At 46.5% G+C, this 26,312-nt stretch overlaps 1 protein-coding gene across 1 annotated transcript in view; it reads right to left on the bottom strand.

Annotated features, from left to right (window-relative positions):
• Nucleotides 1-25,095, bottom strand: part of LPGAT1 (lysophosphatidylglycerol acyltransferase 1) — a 69,498-nt gene extending 44,403 nt beyond the window's left edge. The window contains exons 1-2 of the mRNA XM_073553393.1: nucleotides 24,885-25,095; nucleotides 21,053-21,317 (exon numbers count right to left, since the gene is read on the bottom strand). Coding sequence (XP_073409494.1) covers nucleotides 21,053-21,290 — 238 coding nt within the window. The 5' untranslated portion in view covers nucleotides 21,291-21,317; nucleotides 24,885-25,095. The remainder of the gene's footprint in view (nucleotides 1-21,052; nucleotides 21,318-24,884) is intronic.
• Nucleotides 25,096-26,312: the final 1,217 nt, after the last annotated feature.

The following is a 26,312-nucleotide window of genomic DNA, read 5'->3' as shown; positions in this document are numbered from 1 at the left end:
CCTCCCTGTGGTCCCAAGTTCAGCAGCTACACAACTGGCCGTTGGTGATGATCGAGCACTCGGTACTCGAATCCAGCAGGTTGGGGGCTCCGATGTGCTCGGCTCGAGTACTGAGTGTAATGGAAGTGAATGGCAAACTTGAACATTTTTCCGGAGGCGCTCTTTCTCCCCGGCTAAGATAATTCACACAAGCCTCTTACTGGGACCCGAGCAATCAAAGGGGTCTATGGAACTGACGGAAAAAGCACTATACTCAGCTATCAGGGAGACGGCAGACACACCGTGCCCATGCTCAGCCGACACACCCGTGCCCATGCTCAGCCAGTGCTGCATTTCATAGGGCATTTAGTGGATTGGTGGGAATCCCAGCAATCAAAACCCCGATTAGCAAAAAAAAAAAAAAAGGAAATACCCCTATCTTTACATCTCTTTATTGCAGTATAAGCTCCGTTTTTCTTGTCTAGAGCTCCAAATCCTATGCAAAGACAGACACAAACTGTAAACGTACGCCTTCCCGCAGCCACCACAAGAGGGAGCCTACTGCATAAACAGTCATTGCTGTGTCCAATGTATGCAATAAGCACCCCCTAGTGGTGGCTGCAGGGAGACCGATTAAAAAAAACAAAAAAAAAACAAAAAAAAAAAACACACATTTGGTTTCTATAAAGTTATTAAGAATGAAACAGAATTTTGAACTAGAATAAAATATGAAAGCAAAGGATAGACACTACTTAAATAGGACTTGTTTGGCCACTTCGAAAAGGCCAAATGGCAACTACTAGGTATCTATTGGACATGCCAGGACCTCCAGCTCTGTTTTGCAACAGTAGAAATAGTGTATGTCCCAACTTCCAATAGTTGAGAAACCTTCTGCTCCGTACCAGGTAGGGTTAATAGGATCCCAATAGTAATCTGACATTCGGATGCTTTTCCATGATCTCTCTATATGAGGAACGGCTTGTTACAGTGTGTTATAATTAGGAATGTGGCAGATGAATTCCACCCTCCACGAAAATGACGGAGCCTGGAAACAAGAGCGCGGCAGGGCCCGTGCTTGGAGCCCGTCTGTCAACAAGCCTGTGTACAATCAGCTCCAGGCGTGATCTCCGGTGGAAGAACAAAAACATTAAGTGGTCCTGATGAGCGATGCCAGCGCCCCGAAACAATGGTGGTAATAGGAGAGGGGGTTATGATAAGGCGCTCCACAGCTGAAGCATGACGATCCCAACAGTGGGCGACCACGACCCAGGACCCCCACCAAAGTCACGCCTTGTCCTTTAAGTTTTTAGTTTTAGGTCTCCACAGATCCCTTCACCAATGTTGACAACAAGCAAAAAGACTGAAGTGTCCGGACTGTAACCTTCCAGACACATCACTGTGAACCAGGAGACCCCATAAGACCCATTTCTATGGTCACTGTAGAGGAGTGAGAAGATGCCGACCACCTTAGACAAGCGTCCAGGACGTTCCTCTGTGGAAGCCGGACCAGGGCAGTGTCCACCTCTGCGCCTACAATCCTCCGTCTGACATCCTGGGCGTCTTTGCCACTTACCAGGCTCCTGTGACATCACGGTGCAACACGCGTGCTGACCTTGTCGGGGGCCCAGTAAGCAGCTCTAACAATAAACAGATCTTCTAGGATCTGGTGGTTCACACCAAAGTGTCCATAATCATTACAATAGTTACCCTTACAACCTTCAGGCATGCCTGTCCTCTAGTAAGGAATCCTCACCTCCCAAAATAACACTGCATAGCAGCCCAACATGTGCAGAAGCTGCGCCGATTCTCACGTTCTAAAATCTACCACCCACTCGAGGAGGCAGTCTTCATCGGCATTCTGCCAGCAGAATAGGTGCGGGAACTTTATTTCCCTCACTACCCAGATCCCTTTCCTCCTGCCATTTAATGAATTGCCAACTCTGAATTAAAAGTCCACCTCTGTTATACCTGTATGCAGCCTGACAGACAGGAGATTCATAAGCTGGGACAAAGACCCGCCCCCCCACTTCCTGTAGCGGGACAAAGACCCGCCCCCCCACTTCCTGTAGCGGGACAAAGACCCCCCCCACTTCCTGTAGCACTACAAAGACCCGCCCCCCCACTTCCTGTAGCGGGACAAAGACCCGCCCCCCCACTTCCTGTAGCGGGACAAAGACCCGCCCCCCCACTTCCTGTAGCGGGACAAAGACCCGCCCCCCCACTTCCTGTAGCACTACAAAGACCCGCCCCCCACTTCCTGTAGCACTACAAAGACCCGCCCCCCCCACTTCCTGTAGCACTACAAAGACCCGCCCCCCCACTTCCTGTAGCACTACAAAGACCCGCCCCCCCACTTCCTGTAGCACTACAAAGACCCGCCCCCCCACTTCCTGTAGCACTACAAAGACCCGCCCCCCCACTTCCTGTAGCACTACAAAGACCCACCCCCCCCACTTCCTGTAGCACTACAAAGACCCGCCCCCCACTTCCTGTAGCACTACAAAGACCCGCCCCCCCACTTCCTGTAGCACTACAAAGACCCGCCCCCCCACTTCCTGTAGCACTACAAAGACCCGCCCCCCACTTCCTGTAGCACAAGACCCGCCCCCCCACTTCCTGTAGCACAAAACCCGCCCCCCCACTTCCTGTAGCACAAAACCCGCCCCCACTTCCTGTAGCACAAAACCCGCCCCCACTTCCTGTAGCACAAGACCCGCTCCTTCTTCCTGTAGCACAACAAAGACCCGCCCCAACTTCCTGTAGTACTACAAAGACCCGCCCCAACTACCTGTAGTACTACAAAGACCCGCCCCCACTTCCTGTAGTACTACAAAGACCCGCCCCCACTTCCTGTAGTACTACACAGACCCGCCCCCACTTCTTGCAGTACTACACAGACCCGCCCCCACTTCTTGCAGTACTACAAAGACCCGTCCCCACTTTTCCTATAGTACTACAAAGACCCGCCCCCACTTCCTGCAGTACTACAAAGACCCGCCCCCACTTCCTGCAGTACTACAAAGACCCGCCCCCACTTCCTGCAGTACTACAAAGACCCGCCCCCACTTCCTGTAGCACTACAAAGACCCGCCCCCACTTCCTGTAGTACTACAAAGACCCGCCCCCACTTCCTGTAGCACTACAAAGACCCGCCCCCACTTCCTGTAGCACAAAGACCCGCTCCTTCTTCCTGTAGCACAACAAAGACCCGCCCTAACTTCCTGTAGTACTACAAAGACCCGCCCCCACTTCCTGCAGTACTACAAAGACCCGCCCCCACTTCCTGCAGTACTAAAAAGACCCGTCCCCACTTCCTGTAGTACTACAAAGACCCGTCCCCACTTCCTGTAGTACTACAAAGACCCGCCCTCACTTCCTGCAGTACTACAAAGACCCACCCCCACTTCCTGTAGTACCACAAAGACCCATCCCCACTTCCTGTAGTACCACAAAGACCCGTCCCCACTTCCTGTAGTACCACAAAGACCCGTCCCCACTTACTGTAGTACCACAAAGACCCGTCCACACTTCCTGTAGTACTACAAAGACCCGCCCTCACTTCCTGCAGTACTACAAAGACCCGTCCCCACTTCCTGTAGTACCACAAAGACCCGCCCTCACTTCCTGCAGTACTACAAAGACCCGTCCCCACTTCCTGTAGTACCACAAAGACCCGTCCCCACTTACTGTAGTACCACAAAGACCCGTCCCCACTTACTGTAGTACTATAAAGACCCGTTCCCACTTTTCCTATAGTACTACAAAGACCCGCCCCCACTTCCTGTAGCACTACAAAGACCCGCCCCCACTTCCTGTAGCACTACAAAGACCCGCCCCCACTTCCTGTAGCACTACAAAGACCCGCCCCCACTTCCTGTAGAACAACAAATACCTCACACGTCTTGTAGCACAATAAAGAACCGCTCCCACTTCCTGTAGTGTGGCAAAGATCCACCCCTAGTTTGTCTTCCTATTCCACGATAAAGAACCGTCCCACTTCCTGAAGCTCAACAAAGACCCGCTCCCACATCTTGTAATCTGTCTCAGCATATCTGTGGCTACATATAGATTGATACAATACATTAATACACTGACTGTACAACCGATACCCTTAGCACAGGTGACGTTATACAGAGCTGATCACGGAGAGGACTAGCAGAGCTGCAGCAAATATCTAGTATACACCATCAGAACTACAGTAACAAGCCCATTAAGTGACACAGCGCTGGGCCCAGAGTCCCTGCCTCTACTTTGTGTTATCCTCACATTGGGAAGCAAAAACCTGGTAACACAATCCGTTTACATTAGGGGAAAGTTTATAAACTGTGCTCTATGGAGATGACCCTCCCATCTAAACTATTAAATGAAGATTATACAGATCATTAGCTAATGTAAATGTTTGTACAAGGCTTTAGATACGGCAGAGACGGCTGACTGCCCTTGGAACAACTCCTAGTCAGAGCTATATTTCATCGGAACAAAAGTTATTTTTAAGGCTGAAACGCGCTGTAGCTCTAACAGAATGCAGATAATATAAACATGCACGCAACGCTAAGGGGGGGGGGGTGCAGAATATTGGGACCGTGATGCAATACATGTAGCTGTAGATGAAAAATGATCGTCCAACACTATTTCATGCTCATAATCAGCAATGGCCTCTTCAAGGAGGGGGCAGACAATCGTCCGCGGCACAGTAAGTGCCGTCTGATAGAGAAGACGACTCAAGCACCTGGGACAGTCCTACTGGCCACCATAAGGCTTCATTGATTATCAGAAGGCTCAAGCCCAGTTTACCATCACGACCAGTAAGCGAGGTCATACATTTATGCTGAGCGTAGAGCTCTCGTTCACACCACATCATCGAATACACGGTGTTTGGAGACGCATTGGTCAGGTTGGATAAGCAAGTAGAAGGAAAAAGGGTGCCTCTGTCTTTCACCACAAGCTTGGGTCCCCAGTGGCTTCTCTTCTGATTATATATCTATTTATATCATTGCCTTGTAAGGTTTTCATTTCCTGTTCTGTCCAGATGTCACCGTATCCCAGAATTCCAAGCGGAGGAAGTTCACCGTCCGCCATATTGGGACACCCAAGTGATGGGTGTCTCAATATGGAAACTGCTGCTGTTACCAACCTACTGCGCGGTACCACCAGCGGAACACCGTCACACTGAATCATTCGGCTGATCCTGGCAGCAGATGCGCGACGGGTCTACAGGCAGAGGAAGCTGGTCACATTAAAGGGGTTTTCTCACGAACGAAAGTTCATTTGAAAACTTGTCTGTGTCTTACTGTGTACTGAGCATACCACATCTCCTGGGCAGGGGAGGAAGCAAAAGACAATACTGACATTACAGCAGGGGATCGCAGAGGATACATTTTGTGAGGTAAAATATTTCACTGACTGGTTTTAAACAATGTTTACCTCACAAAGTGTAGTGATGGCTGGTAACTTAGGCAACAATACACGTTACTATTACAAAAAAAAAAAAAAAAAGGCATCCATTCTTGAGAACGGAGAGGATATGTAGTAAGAGGCAAATTGTAAGGCACTTTATAAACGATAACCACTTTTTATTTTGAGAAAACCCCTCTAAATCTATTTTCAGGAGTCGTGCATCGAAATCTCTTCTTGTTGGACACAAACGTGAACTTCGCGGCAAAACTGCATGGAGGCGCTAACAAGTGTAACGTGCAGAGCCGCGGCTTCGCCATGTTCCGGATGTTGACTTTTAGAAATGGTCTGAGGATATCACAATTTTTAGAAGATACAAATAAAAAAAAAAAGTGACACAAATCTCAACAATGCAAGAAACATCTGACATCCATCGTTCTGAAGCGTCGGTCCCACACCCAAAAAAAGTTCAAATAAACAAACATTCACATAATGAGGATAATGAGGAAGAGTGTGAAGAGTTATTAACTGTCCGGCGTAACAACAAACTCTGAGCCGCGCCCTAGAAACCAGCGAGAATATCAGAAGTAACAAGGCATCGAGCCGATGACCGAGCGAGCGTCGGCCCGGCCCTGGGCCGAAAATTAAAAAGTAACAGTTGTTTAACTTCTCCAACTTTCCATTCATGTTCAGAGCAGGGTGGGAACGAATGGAGACGCGGGGGGCTACGAGCCGCTTACAACCCCGACTTATTCCAAGGGTCACTGCCAGTTTTCTTCCTCCCACACAAAAAGGGAGGGTGTCCTCAGAGGTAGGGCCGTGAACAGCCGGCATATTTGGGAGATTTTTTTTTTTTTTTTTTTTTTTACTTGTTTTCTTTCTTAGTAGCGGAACGCTGTTTATCAAAAAAACAATAAAAATTTATATTGGTGGCAGAGATCTCTCTGGTGACCACTAACATGTGGCTACCAACAAGGATCACACGTGCTAAGGAAGAGTGAATGTCTATGTGCAGGACATATCTACCAGTACGGCTGGAGTCACACTAGCGATTTTAAAATCGGTCCGATAAAGTGTCATGCGAGTACAATCCGATTTTTCACACCTAGCATCCGATTTACATCAGACTACAATGCGATTTTAACAAGAGCTTTTATACATAGTTTACAAAGGAAATATTCTTCAAAAAACACACACATTATATATTAGAATAAAAGCCAGCATTTCAGCAGCCGTGTACAGTAAAATCACCGCAGTAGCCGACAACATAGAAGAGATGGATTATATACAGTAAATACAAATACAATAGGTAGATATATACAATTAGTACAGTGTGTGTGCAGCTTACTGTAGATGTATTTTATAAAAGATTATTTTTCTGAAAAAAAAAAAAAAAAGGCGTGGGCTCTCACACAATTTTCGTAACCAGCAGAGGGAAAGCCGACGGCTGGGGGGGGGGGGTCGATGTTTATAGCCTGGAAAGGGGGTAATACCCATGGAGCTTCCTAGGCTATTAATATCATCTCACAACTGTATACTTAGCCTTTACTGGCTATTAAAATGGGGGAACCCCCCCCCCAAAATATTTTTTTTAACGTAGGATCCCTCTATAATTAACAACCAGCAAAAGGTAATGCAGACAGCTGTAGGCTGATATTAATAGCCTAGGAAGGGACCATGAATACTGACCCCCCCCAGGCTGAAAACATCAGCTCTCAGCCACCCCAAAAAAGGCGCATCTCTAAGATGGCACTTAGCCTCGCTCGTCCCACTTGCCCTGGAGGGGTGGCAATTGGGGGGGGTTGATGTCACTTTGTATTGTTAGGTGACATCAAGTCCAGAGGTAAGTAATGGAGAGGCGTCTACAAGACACCCCCATTACAAACCCCATAGAGGTATTTAAAAAAAAAAAAAAAAAAAAAAAAACTCAACCAGAAAAAAGTCCTTTAATTGAAAGAATGACAAACTCCTTTAATAAATCTTAAACCATACTTACGACATCGCCCATTCCACGTCTGACGGCACCGCAAGCGTGAGATAGTTCTCCTGCTCGTGGTGCCATCAGACAGGTAATAGGAGTTCACAGGGAGACTGAGCACACGTTGCTCAGTGTCTCTGCTGGATGACAGTCTGTATGGTCGCATCATGCAGCCTGCGATCTAGATGTTGCACAGCTAGACCCATCGTGGGCCAAAAGGATTATCATCATCTCTACGGAAAGGTGAGGAATATTGTTTTTTGTTAATTTTACTTTAACTATTTTGCAAAAGACAATGGAGTCAGTGGAATGGGCAATGTCGTAAATATGGTTTAAGATTTATTAAAGGAGTCTGTCATTCTTTCAATTAAAGTTCTGGGTGCTTCTGTTTTTATACAATATGACTAGGGGGTTAATTATGGGGGCGTCTTATTGATGCCTCTCCATTACTAACCTCGAGGCTTGATGTCACTTTTGTACTGTCAGGTGACATCAACCTCCCCCAACTATTACTCCACCTTCCTACAGGGCAAGTGGGAAGAGAAAGGTTAAGTGCGAGAATTGGCACATCTTAGAGATGCACCTTATCTTGGGTGCCTGAGGGTTGATGTTTTTAGCCTGAGGGGGCAGTATCCATGGCCCCCTCCTAGGCTATTAATATCAGCCCCCAGCTGTCTGCATAGCCTTTGCTGGTTATTATAGGAGAACCCCCAAGTCTTTTTAGGGTCCCCCAATTCAATAGCCAGTAAACACTAATTATACAGCTATGAGCTGATATTAATAGCTTGGGAAGCTTCAAGGGCATTACCCCCTTCCCAGGCTATAAACATCTGCCCAGACGGCGTCAGCTTTCTCTCTGCTAGTTACGAAAATTAAACGGGAGCCCACGCCATTTTTTTAAATTAAATACATCTACAGTAAGCTGCACACACACTGTACTTACTAATTGTATGTGTCACTGACAGATCTATATCTATTCTGTGTATTTACTGAAGGTAATCCACCTATTCTATCCTGTCGGCTCCAGCTGTGATTTTACGGTACGTGGTTCCCTGAATTGCCAGCTTTTCTTCTATGATATCTATGTAATATAATAATAAATACAGTATTTTGTCACTGACATCTATATATTACCTACCCTATGTGTATATATCTATTCTAACCTGTCACGCTGTGATTTTACTGTACGCAGCACATGAATTGCCGGCTTTTCAGAGGAGATTGGTGTGTAAAAATTGGACAGCACTCACATGGTACGAGTGTTGTGCTACTTTTTTCTCGCACCAATTAACTTCTATTGCGGGATGCAATCTGACTTCCGATTACAATCGCAGCATGCTGCAATTTTTTTTCCAGTCCGATCGTGATAAGATATGGAAAAAAAAAATGCAGATGATCACACAATGATAGAAGAGCACTGGTCCGAATGCAATCTGATTTTTAATCGAATTGCATTTGTCCAATTTCATCGCAGGTGGGGATGAGCCCTAACCTAATATCATGTCAGATAATGTGATAAATCTCACCACTGGAAGCAGAGGGCGGCCTGGGCAACCCCCACCGCACCCGGGAGACTTTGGAGAAGTGGTCGGACCATTGGTTCCACCACCAAATCCATATAACGCTGAGCTGTTAGTGCACCTGGAGTAAAGACTAGAGGGGTCCGACTACCGCACATTGTGCCACCATAATCCTGGGAGTAAGAGTGGTGCGACGTTCCCTCCTACAGGGCCTTTAATGGTGTTGCCCACGTGGTCTTCAGACAAATCTCCGGCTATCACTGCGTCAGACAAAAGTGGGACCCCTCGCTGAAGAGGACGGACCTCCACTCCAGCCTCCATTACCATCTAGCTCTACACCATGATCGCCTTTGACGTGAGGTCAACGCAGAGGCCTTCACGAGGGAACGTCACACCAGTCCTATGGTCTCGGGTGGAATAATGTATGGTAGCCAGAACCTTCAAATTCATTTGTATCTGGTTTTAATTATTAAAAATACTATAGGAGGTGTGTGTATATATATATATATATATATATATATATATATATATATATATATATATATATATATATATATATATAGGACACGCAGCAGGAAAGCGACCCTGAAACCCTGCAGACGTACAAGATAATGCAGCGGTCACCCGGAGATTACATGGATGTCACCTTCTCAATCAATACCCCACATACAGCGGAGAACGGAGCGCATGCCGGCACCTTATTAATATGGAGCTCATGTCTGACCTCTTAAATAAAAAGGATACGATGAGATCAGGGAGAACAATGACAGTAGAGACACGACAGAGACCAACCGGATGTCGCCACAACCCCGGGCATAAGAAAAACATGGCCGACTCCTTCCCAGAACAAGCCCCACGTCCATCCATGGGTTGTGTGTCACATTGTATCTCCACTGATATAAACAGGGCTGTGATGCAATACCACGAGCGAACTGTGGACAGATGTGGCGCTGTTTAGGTAGGACACAGCCAAGTTTTCCCACTCTTGGATAACCCCTTTATAGATGCAGCAAATTTCATTTTCACGTTTCCACTTTTTTCCTCCCCTTCTTCCAAGCATTACCTTTTTATTTTAGCTTTCCATCTATATGCCCACATGAGGGCTTTTTGTTTTATTGCAGGATAAGGTTTTTTGTTTTCTAGCTGTAAAAAAAAAAAAAAAAAAAAAAAGTGGTAGAAAAAAGTTTTCTAAAAACCCATAACTTATCATGGAAGCAGGTTGATGGTTATTTTTTACTTGTCGACTTATACATTTTATACTATGAGCGGGTGTAGATTTCCGCTATAATTGACGCCAGTCGTGGTTTTGCTAAGCTCCTTCCACTTTTTAGAAAGCCGCTTGACTGGTGCAGAAAGTCAAAAAACGCCCAGTTGTATTTCTAATGCCAGAAAAGAGGGAAAGACCTTTATCTCCATCTACAATCAGCCATAGGTTAACGCTGGACCCTGTGCTACCGACACAGAGGTGTAATCCTGTCTGTGAGGATAATGAGACTGCTGAAAAGTGATGGATACAAAACACCCACAAACCCCTAGAAGAAATATTGCCTTCTTCAGGTTCTGCAGTTTGCACCGGGTACATGATCCGTTCTTCTAACGTCGTTTCTGACTTCCAAATCCTCATCTTTAAGACACGAGTGTGAGGAGATGGTCTGTGCGGAGCCTCCGCTGCCGATTGTCACATCTCACCGCTCATCACATTCCTTTATGCTGATTCACATTTTGCCATCTTGGAGTTTTGACATTTTCTATTTAGTTTCGGCAGCCCTGTAGTTCCACAAAGCGCCGTCTCTTCTGCACCTTGTGGGTGAGGAGAAGGCTTTACTAATGCAATCTGAAATATGAGATTATCCCTCAAGTGCAGCAAACATAAATCTATCTATAAGAAGGCAGCAAAGAGGATAAAGGATCGCTGTATACAGACAGTGTAAATACACACCATGTCAGGTTATGCACAGGCCGTCGAGGGCGCCGCATGACACAGGGATTCTGACTGATGCTTCACATGGCGTTTTGTTGAATCCCCTGTCAGGCACTTACCAATCTGGTCCTGCACTGGGCAGAGAAGGGTGTACTCATTTTACTTGAGGTGTAAACATTACTGCGTGGAGTAAGTATACTGCTGTGCTTATCTGGAGTTACCCCCTGTATTATACTCCAGAGCTGCACTCACTATTCTGCTGGTGCAGTCACTGTGTACATACATTACATTAATGATCCCGAGTTACATCCTATATTCTACCCCAGAGCTGCACTCACTATTCTGCTGGTGAAGTCACTGTCTACATACATTACTGATCCTGTACTCATCCTGAGTTACATCCTGTATTATACCCCAGAGCTGCATTCACTATTCTGTTGGTGCAGTCACTGTGTACATACATTACATTACTGATCCTGAGTTATATCCTGTATTATACTCCAGAGCTGCACTCACTATTCTGCCGGTCCAGTCACTGTGTACGTGCTGCACATTACTTATGCAGCAGAATAGTGAGTGCAGCTCTGGGGTATAATACAGGATGTAACCCAGGATCAGTAATGTAATGTATGGACACAGTGACTGCACCAGCAGAATAGTGAGTGCAGCTCTGGGGTATAATACAGGATGTAACTTAGGATCAGTAATGTATGTACACAGTGACTACACCAGCAGAATAGTGAGTGCAGCTCTGGAGTATAATACAGGATGTAACTCAGGATCAGTAATGTAATGTATGTACACAGTGACTGCACCAGCAGAATAGTGAGTGCAGCTCTGGAGTAATACAGGATGTAACTCAGGATCAGTAATGTAATGTACACAGTGACTGCACCAGCAGAATAGTGAGTGCAGCTCTGGATTATAATACAGGATGTAACTCAGGACCAGTAATGTAATGTATGTACACAGTGACTGCACCAGCAGAATAGTGAGTGCAGCTCTGGGGTATAATACAGGATGTAACTCAGGATCAGTAATGTAATGTATGGACACAGTGACTGCACCAGCAGAATAGTGAGTGCAGCTCTGGGGTATAATACAGGATGTAACTCAGGATCAGTAATATATGTACACAGTGACTACACCAGCAGAATAGTGAGTGCAGCTCTGGAGTATAATACAGGATGTAACTCAGGATCAGTAATGTAATGGATGTACACAGTGACTGCACCAGCAGAATAGCGAGTGCAGCTCTGGAGTATAACACAGGGGAGTGACATGGTGTCAGGCTCCTGACTGTAAGAAAAGGAGATCCTAATTGTCCCATCATATCATCTAGAAGAAACCGATTTCATCACATTGTCATATAATGGAGCGAAAAGGAGTCCAAGTAAGAGGCTTTTATAGCAGTTGATTAGGTAACGCAGATCTGTAGTGCGGTTTTAATGGTCATTTCATAATTTATAAGCGGCAGGCTCATGCGCCTAATGTGACAGGATACAGACTGGAGCCCCCGAGAGTCTGGAAGACATGACGAGCTAACAGCTGCCGCCATGAGACGTTACACGCGGCCTCACCAGATACTCGCTGCTATTTCTGTGCATTTCTACTCATCCTCCAACCTCAGGGGTGAGAGACACAGACTCTGGGGAAGTTACATGGGAATCACTTAGGACCCCACATACAAATTAGAGGAAACTCTGGATTCTGTTGATTACGACCCTCTTATGTATGCAGGTGGCCCCCCCCCGAACCTTGCGAGAGATTAGTAACAATTCAGCCCTCCATACACTCCAACAGACAGTGCAGCCGGGCTGGAGTCACTGCTGATCACCGCCACCATACAGACCACAAGAGGCCCCAGACCGGCTCCGATCCTCCAGGACACTGGCGATGTGCTGCACGGCGAGGCCAGATACAGCGCCGTCATCATACAGGGTAATACACAGGAGAGAGGCAGCCATCTGACGGCAGCGCTGCACTAATTAATTTGGCCCCGGAGGAAGCTCCTTATCTGGGGAATTAATGCACATATGTTTATGCACAAGGGGCCTCAGTACGAAGGAAAAAAAATCAGATGCGATGAGAAAAGAGACAGACGCGGCACAAAGACAATGCGCGGAATAATGCAGATTGCAGGATGGTTACAGCCTTTCTTTAAAATGTTGGCCTATGACAACACTTCCTGTCGTTCCTCTCGGATCGTTCAGTCCCTCGCCGGAGCCATGCACTGGGGCGACCGAGGCGCACATCTGACATCCAAAATAAATGGGGGTCAACAATGAACAGATCATGATCATTTGGGAGATGGCAAAAATCACTGCCCAGGTAAGCTGCCATTAAAGGGCTTGTACCAAGCATGCAAGTTATTCCCGAGCTATAGGTTAGGGGACAAACTTCCTAATCGCTGGGATCTCCACTGATCCCGAAAAGAGGGGTCCGGATCCCTTGGGGCCCTGTCTGGATGCGTATTTCTGCTCCATGCACTCTCTACGAGCTTGCCTAGAAAGGCGAGTAGAGTTGCAAAAAACCCGTTGGTTGGACCCCCAGCATCAGTTTGTTTGTGGATGGACCCCCTTATCCTGCCACACTTGACACAAACCCTAAAAAGGATGACCAGTGATAAAAGAAAGAAAACCCAATAAACAGCACCACACTGGTCCTGTAGGCTGTGACTGGTATTGCAACCTCCCTTACCCTTAATCAGAGGGCTCTGCACTCGTGTTACTCCCAGAAACGTAGGAATAAAATGTCAATCAGATGTGATTGGTTGGCTGAGGGGGTGTGTTGCTGCACTCTGACATTGTCCAATCAGTGCCATACCACATGGATACGCCCCCTTCACCGAGGAAACGGTAAAAAAGTAACGCTCAGTCGCAATTTACTACATTTCCAGGAGGAATAACAGAGGGATTGCAGAATGCAGATCAAAAAGGAAAAAAAAAAAAAAAATGCCGTCACCCACGTTCCCACGGAGCTCTGTAAATGAGCGCCACCTTAGCGGGGAGTAAATTTTCTTAAGTACTGAAAAAACTATGAAAAAGTTGTTCTATTATTAAAAAGCCGCTCAGGCTCCCCGCCATGATTAACTACAGGATCGGATAACAAGTGTAACGTACGGGCCTGTGATCTTCTCAAGGTGACAGATGCAGCGACACGGAGAGTGCCGCAGACGTGACCTTTGTGTAGACGAGGCTGAAATCACCAAAAATATAAAAATACAACCAGGCCTCGCATACGCCGCCGAAATCAGACTCAACTTCAGCTTTGTTTACAAAATTCCAGGGGGCAAAAAAAAAAAAAAAAAAAAGACAAAACTTTATTATAATAACTATCTATATATGAGGTTTTATTTCTAGGAGCTAAATATGGTGAAGATTAAATCCCATTAGAACGATTTTCTAAGCATTTACGCTCTCGTACATTAAGTTTAATTTGAAAAAGTATAAAACAAAAAAAAATCATGTACCGTAAATAAAAATATTGAATATATTAGACCCTTTTCTATATACATTATTTCATATTGTGATACTGTTTTCTGTATTTTTTATTTACATATTTTACTTTGATATAGAAGTACATAAAAGAGAATAAAAAAGTATGATAAACTACATAAACAAAATGTACTACAAAAAGAATATAGAATAGTGTCTAAAATATATAACGCTAAAAGTACAAAAAATTACATCTTAAAAAATGATCAGTATATAAAACAATGGTATACAACAATAAAAAAAAATAATGAGTATATAATCTAGCATGAAAAGGTATATAAAAATATATAATGGTACAAAATAAGTATAAAAAAAGTATATAAAATACATTTTCATAAAGTATAATATACTGTAATAGTATGCCAAATGTGTGAATAAATATGAATTATTAGATTGTAGGGTCACATTTTGTCTAGTAAGACTAGTGGGAAGAAAAGTTAAATGTAAAGTTTGCTTCATGTCTCAAAAGCTTTGGCTGTGTTGAGTAAAAGGGACCCCGCTATAAATGGCATTTCCATCCTCTTATTAAGTGGAGACAATGGAGCAATTACTGAAGCCAAATATATATATATATATATATATATATATATATATATAAAAATTTAACAAAGGGCGATGCCAAAAAATCCTGCAGCTTCCAAAATTAGATTAAAAGGGATAAAGAAAAAAAGTTTAGAAAACAGGTTTATGGTTGTTTTCATAAAAAGAAGTCTAGTTTATAGTTCCTTCATTTTACCCCTATACAGTGTGCGCTAAATATATACAGTACAGACCAAAAGTTTGGACACACCTTCTCATTCAAAGAGTTTTCTTTATTTTCATGACTATGAAAATTGTAGATTCACTCTGAAGGCATCAAAACTATGAATTAGCACGTGGAATTATATAATAAACAAAAAAGTGTGAAACAACTGAAAATATGTCTTATATTCTAGGTTCTTCAAAGTAGCCACCTTTTGCTTTGATTTCTGCTTTGCACACTCTTGGCATTCTCTTGATGAGCTTCAAGAGGTAGTCACCGGAAATGGTTTTCACTTCACAGGTGTGCCCTGTCAGGTTTAATAAGTGGGATTTCTTGCCTTATAAATGGGGTTGGGACCATCAGTTGTGTTGTGCAGAAGTCTGGTGGATACACAGCTGATAGTCCTACTGAATAGACTGTTAGAATTTGTATTACGGCAAGAAAAACGCAGCTAAGTAAAGAAAAACGAGTGGCCATCATTACTTTAAAGGCCCCGTCACACAAAGATCTCGCTAGCGAGATCGCTGCTGAGTCACAAGTTTTGTGACACAACAGCAATCTCACCAGCGATATCGCTGTGTGTGACAGCAATCAGCGACCTCCCCCCCTGCCGGTATCGCTGATCGCTGTAGGAAAGCCCAGGACTTTTCTTTGGTCGCTGGTCTCCCGCTGGCCAGCACGCATCGCTGCGTGTGACAGGCGGGAGACCAGCGATCAGCTGGTAACTAACGTACACATCGGGTATCCAAGGGACGTGCATCCCTTAGATACCCGATGTGTACGTTAGTTACCAGCTCCCTGCATCAGCGCGCTGGTAACTAACAAACACAGCAACGCCGCGCGCTCGGCGTCGCTGTGCTGATCGCTGGTGAAGCTGTCTGTGTGACAGCTCACCAGCGATCACATAGTGACTTACCAGCGATCCTGACACGTTGATATCGTTGTCGGGATCGCTGGTGAGTAGTTATGTGTGACGGGGCCTTAAGGCTATGTGCACACGCTGCAGATCTGCAGCAGTTACTGCTGCGTTGTACAGTACCATTATAACCAATGAAAAACAAAAACCGCTGTGCACATGCTGCAGATTTTTCTGCGCGGATTTGCTGCAGTTACAAACCGCCGCATGTCAATTCTTTGTGCGGAATCCGCAGCGGTTTCACACCTTCTCCATTGTAGAGGTGTGAAACCGCAGAGCTAAACCGCAGGTCTTTTGACCTGCAGATATACCTGCGGATTTTGCCAAATTCCGCAACGTGTGCACATAGCCTAAGAAACTAAGGTCAGTCAGTCTGAAAAATTGGGAAAACTTTCTTCCTTTCCTGGGCCGGTCCTCATGTGAGCCAGTTTCTTTGTAGCGCTTGATGGTTTTTGCCACTGCACTTGGAGACACTTTCAAAGTTTTCCCAATTTTTCAGACTGACTGACCTTCATTTCTTAGGCTATGTGCACACGTTGCGGATTGGTCTGCGGATTTTTCCGTGCGGATTAGGTAAAATCCGCAGGTAAATCTGCAGGTCAAAAGACCTGCGGTTTCACACCTCTACAGTGGAGGTGGTGTGAATCCGCTGCAGATTCTGCACAAAGAATTGACATGCGGCGGTTTGAAACCTCAGCAAATCCGCGCAGAAAAATCCGCAGCGTGTGCACATAGCCTTAAAGTAATGATGGCCACTCGTTTTCCTTTACTTAGAATTTGTATTATGGCAAGAAAAAAGCAGCTAACAGTCTATTCAGTAGGACTATCAGCTGTGTATCCACCAGACTTCTGCACAACACAACTGATGGTCCCAACCCCATTTATAAGGCAAGAAATCCCACTTATTAAACCTGACAGGGCACACCTGTGAAGTGAAAACCATTTCCGGTGACTACCTCTTCAAGCTCATCAAGAGAATGCCAAGAGTGTGCAAAGCAGTAATCAAAGCAAAAGGTGAATACTTTGAAGAACCTAGAATATAAGACACAGTATTTTCAGTTGTTTCACACTGTTTTAATTATATAATTCCACATGTGTTAATTCATAGTTTTGATGCCTTGAGAGTGAATCTTCAATTTTCATAGTCATGAAAATAAAGAAAACTCTTAAGGTGTGTCCAAACTTTTGGTCTGTACTGTGTGTATATATAAAAAAAAAAAAAATTTTTTTAATTTTGTTTTTATACTACAAAATAACATATGTTACTCAATTAATGGCTTGTTCTTAACTTGGAAATTTATCACCTATGCAGAAAATAAGGGATAACTTGCTGACTGCTGAGGATCTGATCGCTGGGACGCGCAACAACCCAGACATCAAGGTGCTGTTAGAATGGAATGGCCACGAATGTGTGCTGCCCCACCAATCAATGTCTATGGGACAGCACTGTACTCGGCAATCTCCGGCAGTGTCTTAGACATGAACTGGAGCATTTCAGTGCCCAATCAATTTTTGGGATCAGTGGCGGCTGCACTTGTTTGACCCCCAGAAAATCAGCAAGATGTCACCTGTATAAGCAATACTTTGGCCGTTAGCTTTGTCAGGCTACAAGTCCAGCTTTCTAGGACACAAAGTCCCCCATATATCACATTCCTCCGGTACCACATGGTGCCCACTAGCGCAGCGCTACTACACAGGGTGGAATCGTAAAGGTCTCGCTGCCTAAAATCAAACACAACGAAACTGAACTGTAAGAATTTAAGGATCTGCTTTGAAGGCAATGGTTTCATGTTGCTTTTCCTAAGCCGCGGGTGGTACTACACCGAGCCTCTAGGGACAGGCCTGGCGTTCGTGGGGTTACTATAATCTATAATTACTACTTGTCTTGAATTACAGACTCCAACGGGAACCATGTAAGAAAGGATCAGACATACAATGTGGAGGATTTGTGTGGACATGGCGTGTGCTTGAGGTTTCGCAAGTTGGCCTGACAACCATTTCATTTTTTTTTTAAAGGTATAGTTTTAATTTTTGGGGGAATCCCTGGCAAATTAGAGGAGTTATCTAGTCAAGACAATGCCCCTTATAAAAATTTGCAAAAGCGCTCTACTCCCTGCTGTGAGTCTGACTACTAGAACCCCAGGCGATCTTTTACCCAGAGAAAGCTTATTCTGGCCATACACTTTCTCCGTAGTGGCCACTAGTGGAGAACTACAGTATTACACTCTGGATGATTGGCGGAATTACAAGAATGATCGAATTACCCTCGGGTCAAAGGTTAGCGTCTCGGCATCTGTCAAAAGCCTTGAAAAAAATACAACACACGTGATTCAGATGGTACCTCCTGACAAAGCCGTCGATAAGTACGGTACACCATGCTTTTGTGTCTGCCAATTGAGTACAAATTGACTACACCTGCCTTATGATTGTGATTAGCAGTGAGGGGTTGCCCCCAAATCCAGGTTTTCATGTAACCCCCAATGGAGCCACTAATGTCTGGCCCGAAAGTGATGTGAACCTGGCCTTAGTCTGCGTCTCTCCACTCTGATCCAACTTTTTCCATTTTCTCCTAGTAGTACATATGTAAAAGGGTTAAAGCAGATCAATCAGAAGACCCTGCTGCCCTGTTTAAAGGGCAACACCGCACGACGACAGGTCCACTTTTCTAAAAAGTCCAAATGGCTAAAATTCCCTGAAAAAATATGGGTCAGCTAAAAGGAGCAGATTCATTGGTGATCAACAGGCTGCAAATGTACATTCAGACAGACACCATATCCCAGCCATCAAACTAAATGCTACTTTAGTAACTTCTTATTAACAGAACACCTCCACAGGGCCAACGCTAAAGGGACTTCCTGCACAGCGGCCATGCTCAGAATTGATGAGCATCCTAGGTCAGACCTCCAGCAATCAGCGAGCGGCCACATATCCTGGTTGCAAGACATTTTCTAAAATGGGAATACCCCTTTAAAAGGAAATCTGAAATGTAAAGGCTATGGCCACTCGACTTTTACATAGGTTATTGGCTGCCTCTTGTTAAGAAAGTTCCAGATTCTCGAATGGGAGTGTCTCATCCAGGAATACAGGCTGGATGTGAGCTCTGCAACCATCATGGGTACTCCTGTCCTCACTGTTCACATAGCACAGCTTCTATCCTGCAGTTATTTCCTCTTCATGTGCTTTCCACCTTTTTCTGCCCTCCCAGAGATGCTTTCTCCCCTCTCCAGGATGTGGAGATCGATATACAACCGCCTCTCTTCTCTCCACTGCTATCTCTAATGCTGAGAGAAGGGAGGGAGAGAGCAAATAGTTATCAGAACCAGGATGGATTTCTATCAGTTTTGATGATCACTCAGGAGGATAAAAGAACCTATAGGAATTTAAAAGAAGTTTTCCCAATCCATTGGGATCTATAGGAATTACATTAGTAGCTGCGATACAGCACACAGTGATCTCGAGTCTGCAAAAGGCGATTCCCAAGGGTGAAGCTCTCCTTTAAGAGAACGGCTGGTGGAAAGTCACACAGTCGCAGCAAACTCAGCTGACCGTCTTGGAAACAATGCAGAAACCTGATCCTCCATTGCCTCAAGATCCTCGGTGCTTAAAATATAAGAGACGGGAACCAGAAAGCGCTGAACCTGTATAGCCGGGTGTGAGTATATACCGCCGCGCTTCCAGGAAATCCGATATTTACAGTGCTCTCCGAGCGTTTTTCTCCTGCTGCTTTGGAGGTAATCGGAGGAAGTATACATTATGCCATCACCCGGGCAGTGCCAACGGCTCAGTAATTGGCACCACTTGACATCAACAGTGTCACTACGGTCTCCGTTCTGACCGCAGGGCTGCACCGTCGCACCAGACTTCAGGAAAAATCAATGAACGAGAAAACAAATGGCTGGAGAGTGAAAGAATATGGATTAGAGAACGTGGGGCACATGCGAACATGGCGGAGAAATCCTGCACCCACCAGGAGTATACCACGGCGTTCATCATAAAAGTCATATCTAATAACCAGAACATGTTGCAAGCGGTAATTAAACTCTACAGAGCGCACCCCTTGTCACTTGGCCTAAAATATGTATTTTTTTTTGCCTAGCATAAAAGCCACTGTTCTCCTGAATCCGGCGATGTTTTTCTTTTCTTCCTACGCCTCTCCGTTCCTGAGATTTGACCCCACATTTCAATGTATATAAATCTTGCTTTTTTTAAGTCGAGTGGGCGTGGCCCTGACATCTAAAGGAACACGCCCACTTAGAAACATTTACATAGCAGAAAGAGAGGGCCATATCTCAGGAACTGTGAGGCCCAGGAAGAAAAGAAAACAGTCGCCGGATTCAGGAGAACAGTGGCATTTACACCAGGCTAAAAAAATAAAAATTTATGGCAAGTGACAAGTCTCCTTTAAAAGGGGATCACCCCCCAATTTCCTGCATAATCAAAATAATTTGTGATCTCATGGCTTGTGAAAACAGTCAGCACGTCTACAAAGTGTACGGACATAATACATGGTTGAGTGAAGCCTTTTTGCTGCCACTTTGTGACATCTTCATACCTCTCGCCAGCTGCAGACTAGTATAAAACAGCCGCCATTGTGTGCCCATATTGCAGATACAAGCTCCAGTGTTATGATGACCAAAACTAACACCGGGGGAACTTGTGTTGTGATAAGGGTGTAGATTTGCCCCAATTTTATGCCCGTCTGGAGCGCTTCGCAATATCACAATAAATCAAGCAGTTCACGGGCAGAGCGATAAATGTACGACAACCAGGACCCGTCGTTTCTAGAGGGTCTGCAACATTTGGCTGTCGTACAAGCCAGGTCATAATAAAAACAACAGTAGAGCTGCCATTCCTGGCACTGCTCATCCAGAGCTGCCAGATGCATGAACAGAATTCCAGGACTTCAGTAAATACATAGCTATAGCGGAGGAAGTGATGAAAATGCTCTTTAGACACTGGTGCCGAACTCTGGAGGGACGACCGCACGGACGCCATCTTCAGTAATCAGATTAATGATGCATGAATAAATAAGTGCCCCCCTATGGAGCAGCGCGGCTTGCACATATCCAAAAGTATCATCGGCGAGCGATCACCTGTGACCTTACCTGTATACCCCGCTGTCCAGCCCCAGGACGCCACCATAGCCAAGAGCCATTTAAACATGACTCCCTCTATATACCAGAAGAGTTTACTGTCTATAAGTCTGAGCGGCTGCAGCGCTATTAAATATAATACATAGGACGGAATGGCGACCATGTTGTTGACCACCATGAAGGCGAAGCGTACAACCATGATGACTATAACGGATCCCATCTTCTTCATCGTCTCCAGGTTGACGGCCATCTTGCCCACGCAGAGCTGAACCAGTGCCTGGAAGGGGGTGAAAAAGAATAATTAAAAGGGGAGTATATAAAGGAGAACCCGACAGAAATCCATACATTTCATTCATCCAGGAGGAACGACTGTAAAGTTTTTTCCTTTAGGGAGCGCCACTGCCATAGATCCGAGTGCAGTGTTGACATGTGAATCTAGATAAGAGTCACGGCGTGGTCACAGCCTCGTGCCGGCGACAAAACTTCCTCTTTGCCAATAGTGCCGAGCTCGTACTATCGCAAAAGTTTTGACACCCATCATCACGCACCCCGCGCTGCCCCCAGCTGGCGCAAAAACTCACTGCGAGGGCGACACTACACAGGTCCACTGCTGACATGACGACAAGGTCACATTGCAAGCACTTACGAAGGGGTCAGGGACGCATCAACGGAGAGACACAAACTCTGCACGTGGTTGTTAGCCGTGCCCGTCAGGCCGCCCAGGAAAACGCATTGGGTGCAGTCCGCCAGAACAGAGAGGAAAAAACTGACATTTTTGGGAAAGGGTCAATGCACACTAAGGTTGTAGGACGGGTCGGTACAGTCCAAGGGGAAATTTTACCCAAATTTTTACGTGACATTTGCCTTTGATTTCAGGATGGGGAACCGTTTTCTCATAGCTGAAGCAGACAGCCCTGTCCTCTCCCATTGTCAGGTTTCGTGCTGGTCGGAGGCTCCAGTAGAAGGTGATGCCGAAAGCGACCTTGGGTTATGAGGAACCTCGAGGAACCTGGTCGTTGATGGGTTTACCAGGGCAGCGCTCACTCTGTGCAGAGCTCTCCACTGTGGCTACCGAAGGAGAGGAATGAGAAGGAAATGGGACTATGCCTCTAACTGCGCACAAGGGTCACGTCGTATGACATCACACGTTGTACGTCACAGCTTGAAGGGGTTGTCCAGGATTAGAAAGACATGGCTGCCATCTAAAACCACAGCGGTCCACTTGACCACCGTCTGTGATCCATGGTGAAGGCACAGGAACGTAACCCGTAACGTTCCGTCCAGCAGCTTTCTGCAGATCCATCTGCTCTGTAGCAGCCATCTAAGCTTGAACTGGCCTCGGCCCATACATTCCCGGATGAATTCTCGGACCCCACCAATGTCTTACCCTGAAATATACTGGGCAGTGACCACCCCCCAAAGTTCTGGGGGGTTGAAATACCCTTCAGCTCCATTAGCGTTAGGAGTGAAGCATTCGGACACATTTACTTTATGGCTGAGAAGATTTCAAGCGCCCCCCATCACACATACCAATGAAACAACAATTAGGAAGACTTTCTCGTGTCGTGCAGATCCTCCGTTACTCCTCCCAGAAAAGCACAAATAAATTGAATACTTGCACCTTCAGGAGCATAATTTTTTTACTTAAATGCATCTATTTTTGGCTTGGTTGCAGTAAAAGTTTTGCACAGGAGCCAGATAATACCGTAGTTATAAACTTACCGAACTCGCTGACGGCATATCCGTTAACTCAGTCTGTGCAATCAGCCAACAGACTGTTACGCAGAAGCTATAAAATGGCAAACGGTGCATATTTTAGAACAAAGCCAGGTTGCAAAAATGATTTTATGCCCAAAACTGCACAGAGTTATGTAAAAACAAAACATTGCCAGCTAGCCCCGTATCCTTTAACTACCTGACATTTTCATCCCCCTGCGTGTCCTTATTCAGCCCAACACAGGCAGCATAGAGTGGCCCTTGTCAAAGTGCTCAGGGATACGTCCCATTCATTTCCAGGAGGGACAACAGAGTAACGGGACAATTAAACTAGAAAAATAAAAAATTCTGACATTTTCAACCTGGGGATCAAGAATAACCACGTCCTGAGAGCAATGGACGTCTCCATGACCCTAAGACTCCGGAAAGGCAATAAGGAGAAATAAAGTCATCTTAAAGGGGATGTCTGTTTACAAGTTATCACCAACCAGATTGCCGATTGTGGGGAACCGACCACTAGGTCCTGAACCGATGAGGGGATTTGTAACACAGATGGGGCACTTTCATCTCCAACCGCCACTCCATTCATTCTCTATGGGATGGGACTGGCGTAAAAAGCCAAACGCAGCGCACAGAAGCCCTATAAGGAATGAATGGAGTGGCGATCCATTGTCATAGGGATAAGCCCCAGTGTCCTACAGATCGGTGCGGATCCCAGCGGTCAGAGCCCCCACGAATCACTAAGTTATAACTTGGATAGGTGATAAGTGACACTTACTGATCAATGGGATAGGTGGCAAGGGTCTGATCGGCGCGGGGGGGGGGGGGGGTCCAACCACTGGGAGTAGGGGTCTGGCCATTGGACCCCCCCCTTTTGAATAACCTATGCATAGGATAGATATCAAGGGTCTGATCGGTGGGGGTCCAGCAACTGGAACCCCCTATTGAATTAGCTATGTATAGGTTAGGAGGCAAAGGTCTGATTGCTGGGGGTCTAGCCATGGGACCCTCCTGTTAAATTACCTATGCACAGGTAAGGAGGAAAGGGTCAGATTGCTGGGGGTCTAGCCACTGGACCCCCCCCATTTAAATTACCTATCCATGAGATAGGTGGCAAGGGTCTGATCAGTGGGGGTCCAGCCACTAGTCCCCCCATCTGAATGGAGAGGTGGTCCAGTATAAGCACTGGCACTTCGCACAAACACTGGACGCCTGGCACCCACTATCTTGTTATGGGGGGTTGCAGAATCAGGTGTCCGTGTGTATATGGGGAGAGAGGGGGCGCTGAGCGGCTGGAGGCCCCCTTTATTCTGTGCTGCAGCCTATAATTAGACACCGGAACAGTTCAGCAACCAGCGGCATTCCAGCTGTTCTAAAACTACTGCTGCCAACATGCCCCGACAGCTGCCTAACCGCCCCGTGGCTGTCAAGACATGCTGGGAGTTGTAGTTTCCAGCTGACATCCTGACCCCTCGCGGATGACGTCACTTACCATCACTTTCTTAGAATAGCTGGGCGCAGGGGTCTGGACGGTCTGCTTACAGGGGGTCTTGAGAGAATTAGTATATCCGCCAGATTGACATAAGCCCCCTACTTACTAATATATCGCTCTCTGTGGCGTTTTAGTCCAGCGGCATCGAAGCACCCCTTAAATCGGAGATGGCGACGCTCTACGACCTGTGGCGCAACCACAACTCCCAGCATGCCCACACATGCTCTCCGCCAGCGTCCGGCAGCCCGTGCACGCTGGGAGTCGTAGTTTCGCCACACGGTACATGGTTATTGATAAATCTGGGGAGCGCGGCGTGAATTATCGCTCGTCGTGTTTCATCAGATCGCCACGGACGTGACGATCAGCGATGGGGTAGAGGCAGGCGTGATGGGCAGCCGTGTCCGCCCCGAGGCGCAGCCGGGTAGATTATATGGGATTACAGGGAGATTACAGGGACGACACAAGGACACATGATCCACACTGAGGCGACAGGACACACAGACACACGGATGGATGGACACAGGCTGCTGACACTACTGCGCCTGCGCACATCGCTCTCCATGTAACGGCTCCTACAAGACTACATCCCGAGCTCTGCCCTCAGCGCCAATCACAAGCATCCTCCGCCTGACTCACCTGCGGGGCCCCGGATTCCGGTGTATGACCGTGTCGGCCGGAGGAGCTGGTGGTGGGAGAAGCCTTCCCCCTCCTCCTCCACCGCCTCCTCCTCCTCCTTCCAGCAGCGCTGACTGACTGACTGACCGAGATCCCCCTCCAGCGCTATTCGCACTAGCACAGGCCTTGGCGCCGATTGGCGAAAAGCAGCTGGGAACTGGCCAGTCGCTTTACGCGCCGGAAACCACGCCTCTGACGTCAGGAGGAGGAAGGGCGGGGCAATGGCGGCTTACGAGAAGAGCGGGCGGCCGGGGATGAGGCGGCGGAGTGCGGGGGCGCAGGGGTTAAGCTCGCGGGCCCGGTGCTGAGCAGTGTTCCCCGGGGTATAGGACAAGCACGGGATTTATGGGCCCTAATACTCCCCATGGGCCCCACTTCGCTTTCCATCCCTAGAGAGCAATAAGTTTTTAATTTGGGGGATTTTTTTTTTTTTTTTAATGGGGCGAGGTGAAGTTTTTATCATCAGCACTTTGGGGTCTATGTAGAGAAAATAACTTTTCAAAAAAATATATATATTTTTATTCACCCTGCGATCACTTGTACAAGTCGCTGTGACGTCGCCGTGTCGGACAATATGACCCGTCTCCTCTGAAGCCACCGACGTACAAACATGGCCGACACGGGGGCTTTCAGTAGCCACCCAGCTGCCAGGACTATGCCATTGGCACCCCGCAATCATTTCCAGCTTCTTGCACAACTGACAGCAGCATCTAAGAGGTTAAACTGCTGCAGTCTGCGCTCGCTCCGATCACTGCCGTTAGTCTACGGTGCCGGCTGTATAAACCTACATTCACACAAGAAGTTTGTTGGTGTTTTTTTTGTTTTGAGCGGAGCGTCACCGCTCCCACCGTAAGGGTAAGGTCACCGGAGTTCATAGCCAACAAACACGCAGTCACTTTACATCACCGCTCCCACCGTAAGGGTAAGGTCACCGGAGTTCATAGCCAACAAACCCCCAGTCACTTTACATCACCGCTCCCACCGTAAGGGTAAGGTCACCGGAGTTCATAGCCAACAAACCCCCAGAGACTTTACATCACCGCTCCCACCCTAAGGGTAAGGTCACCGGAGTTCATAGCCAACAAACCCCCAGACACTTTACATCACCGCTCCCACCGTAAGGGTAAGGTCACCGGAGTTCATAGCCAACAAACCCCCAGTCACTTTACATCACCGCTCCCACCGTAAGGGTAAGGTCACCGGAGTTCATAGCCAACAAACCCCCAGACACTTTACATCACTGCTCCCATCATAACAGTAATGTCACCGGAGTTCATAGCCAACGAACCCCCAGTCACTTTACATCACTGCTCCCATCATAACAGTAATGTCACCGGAGTTCATAGCCAACGAACCCCCAGTCACTTTACATCTCTGCGGAGTTCATAG

This window comes from Dendrobates tinctorius, unplaced genomic scaffold (assembly GCF_039654945.1).
Source record: "Dendrobates tinctorius isolate UK_male_01 unplaced genomic scaffold, ASM3965494v1 ptg000201l, whole genome shotgun sequence".
In the NCBI taxonomy this organism is placed as follows: domain Eukaryota; kingdom Metazoa; phylum Chordata; class Amphibia; order Anura; family Dendrobatidae; genus Dendrobates; species Dendrobates tinctorius.
Note: the sequence above shows the minus strand (reverse complement) of the source record. Positions and strands in the feature narration are given on the sequence as shown.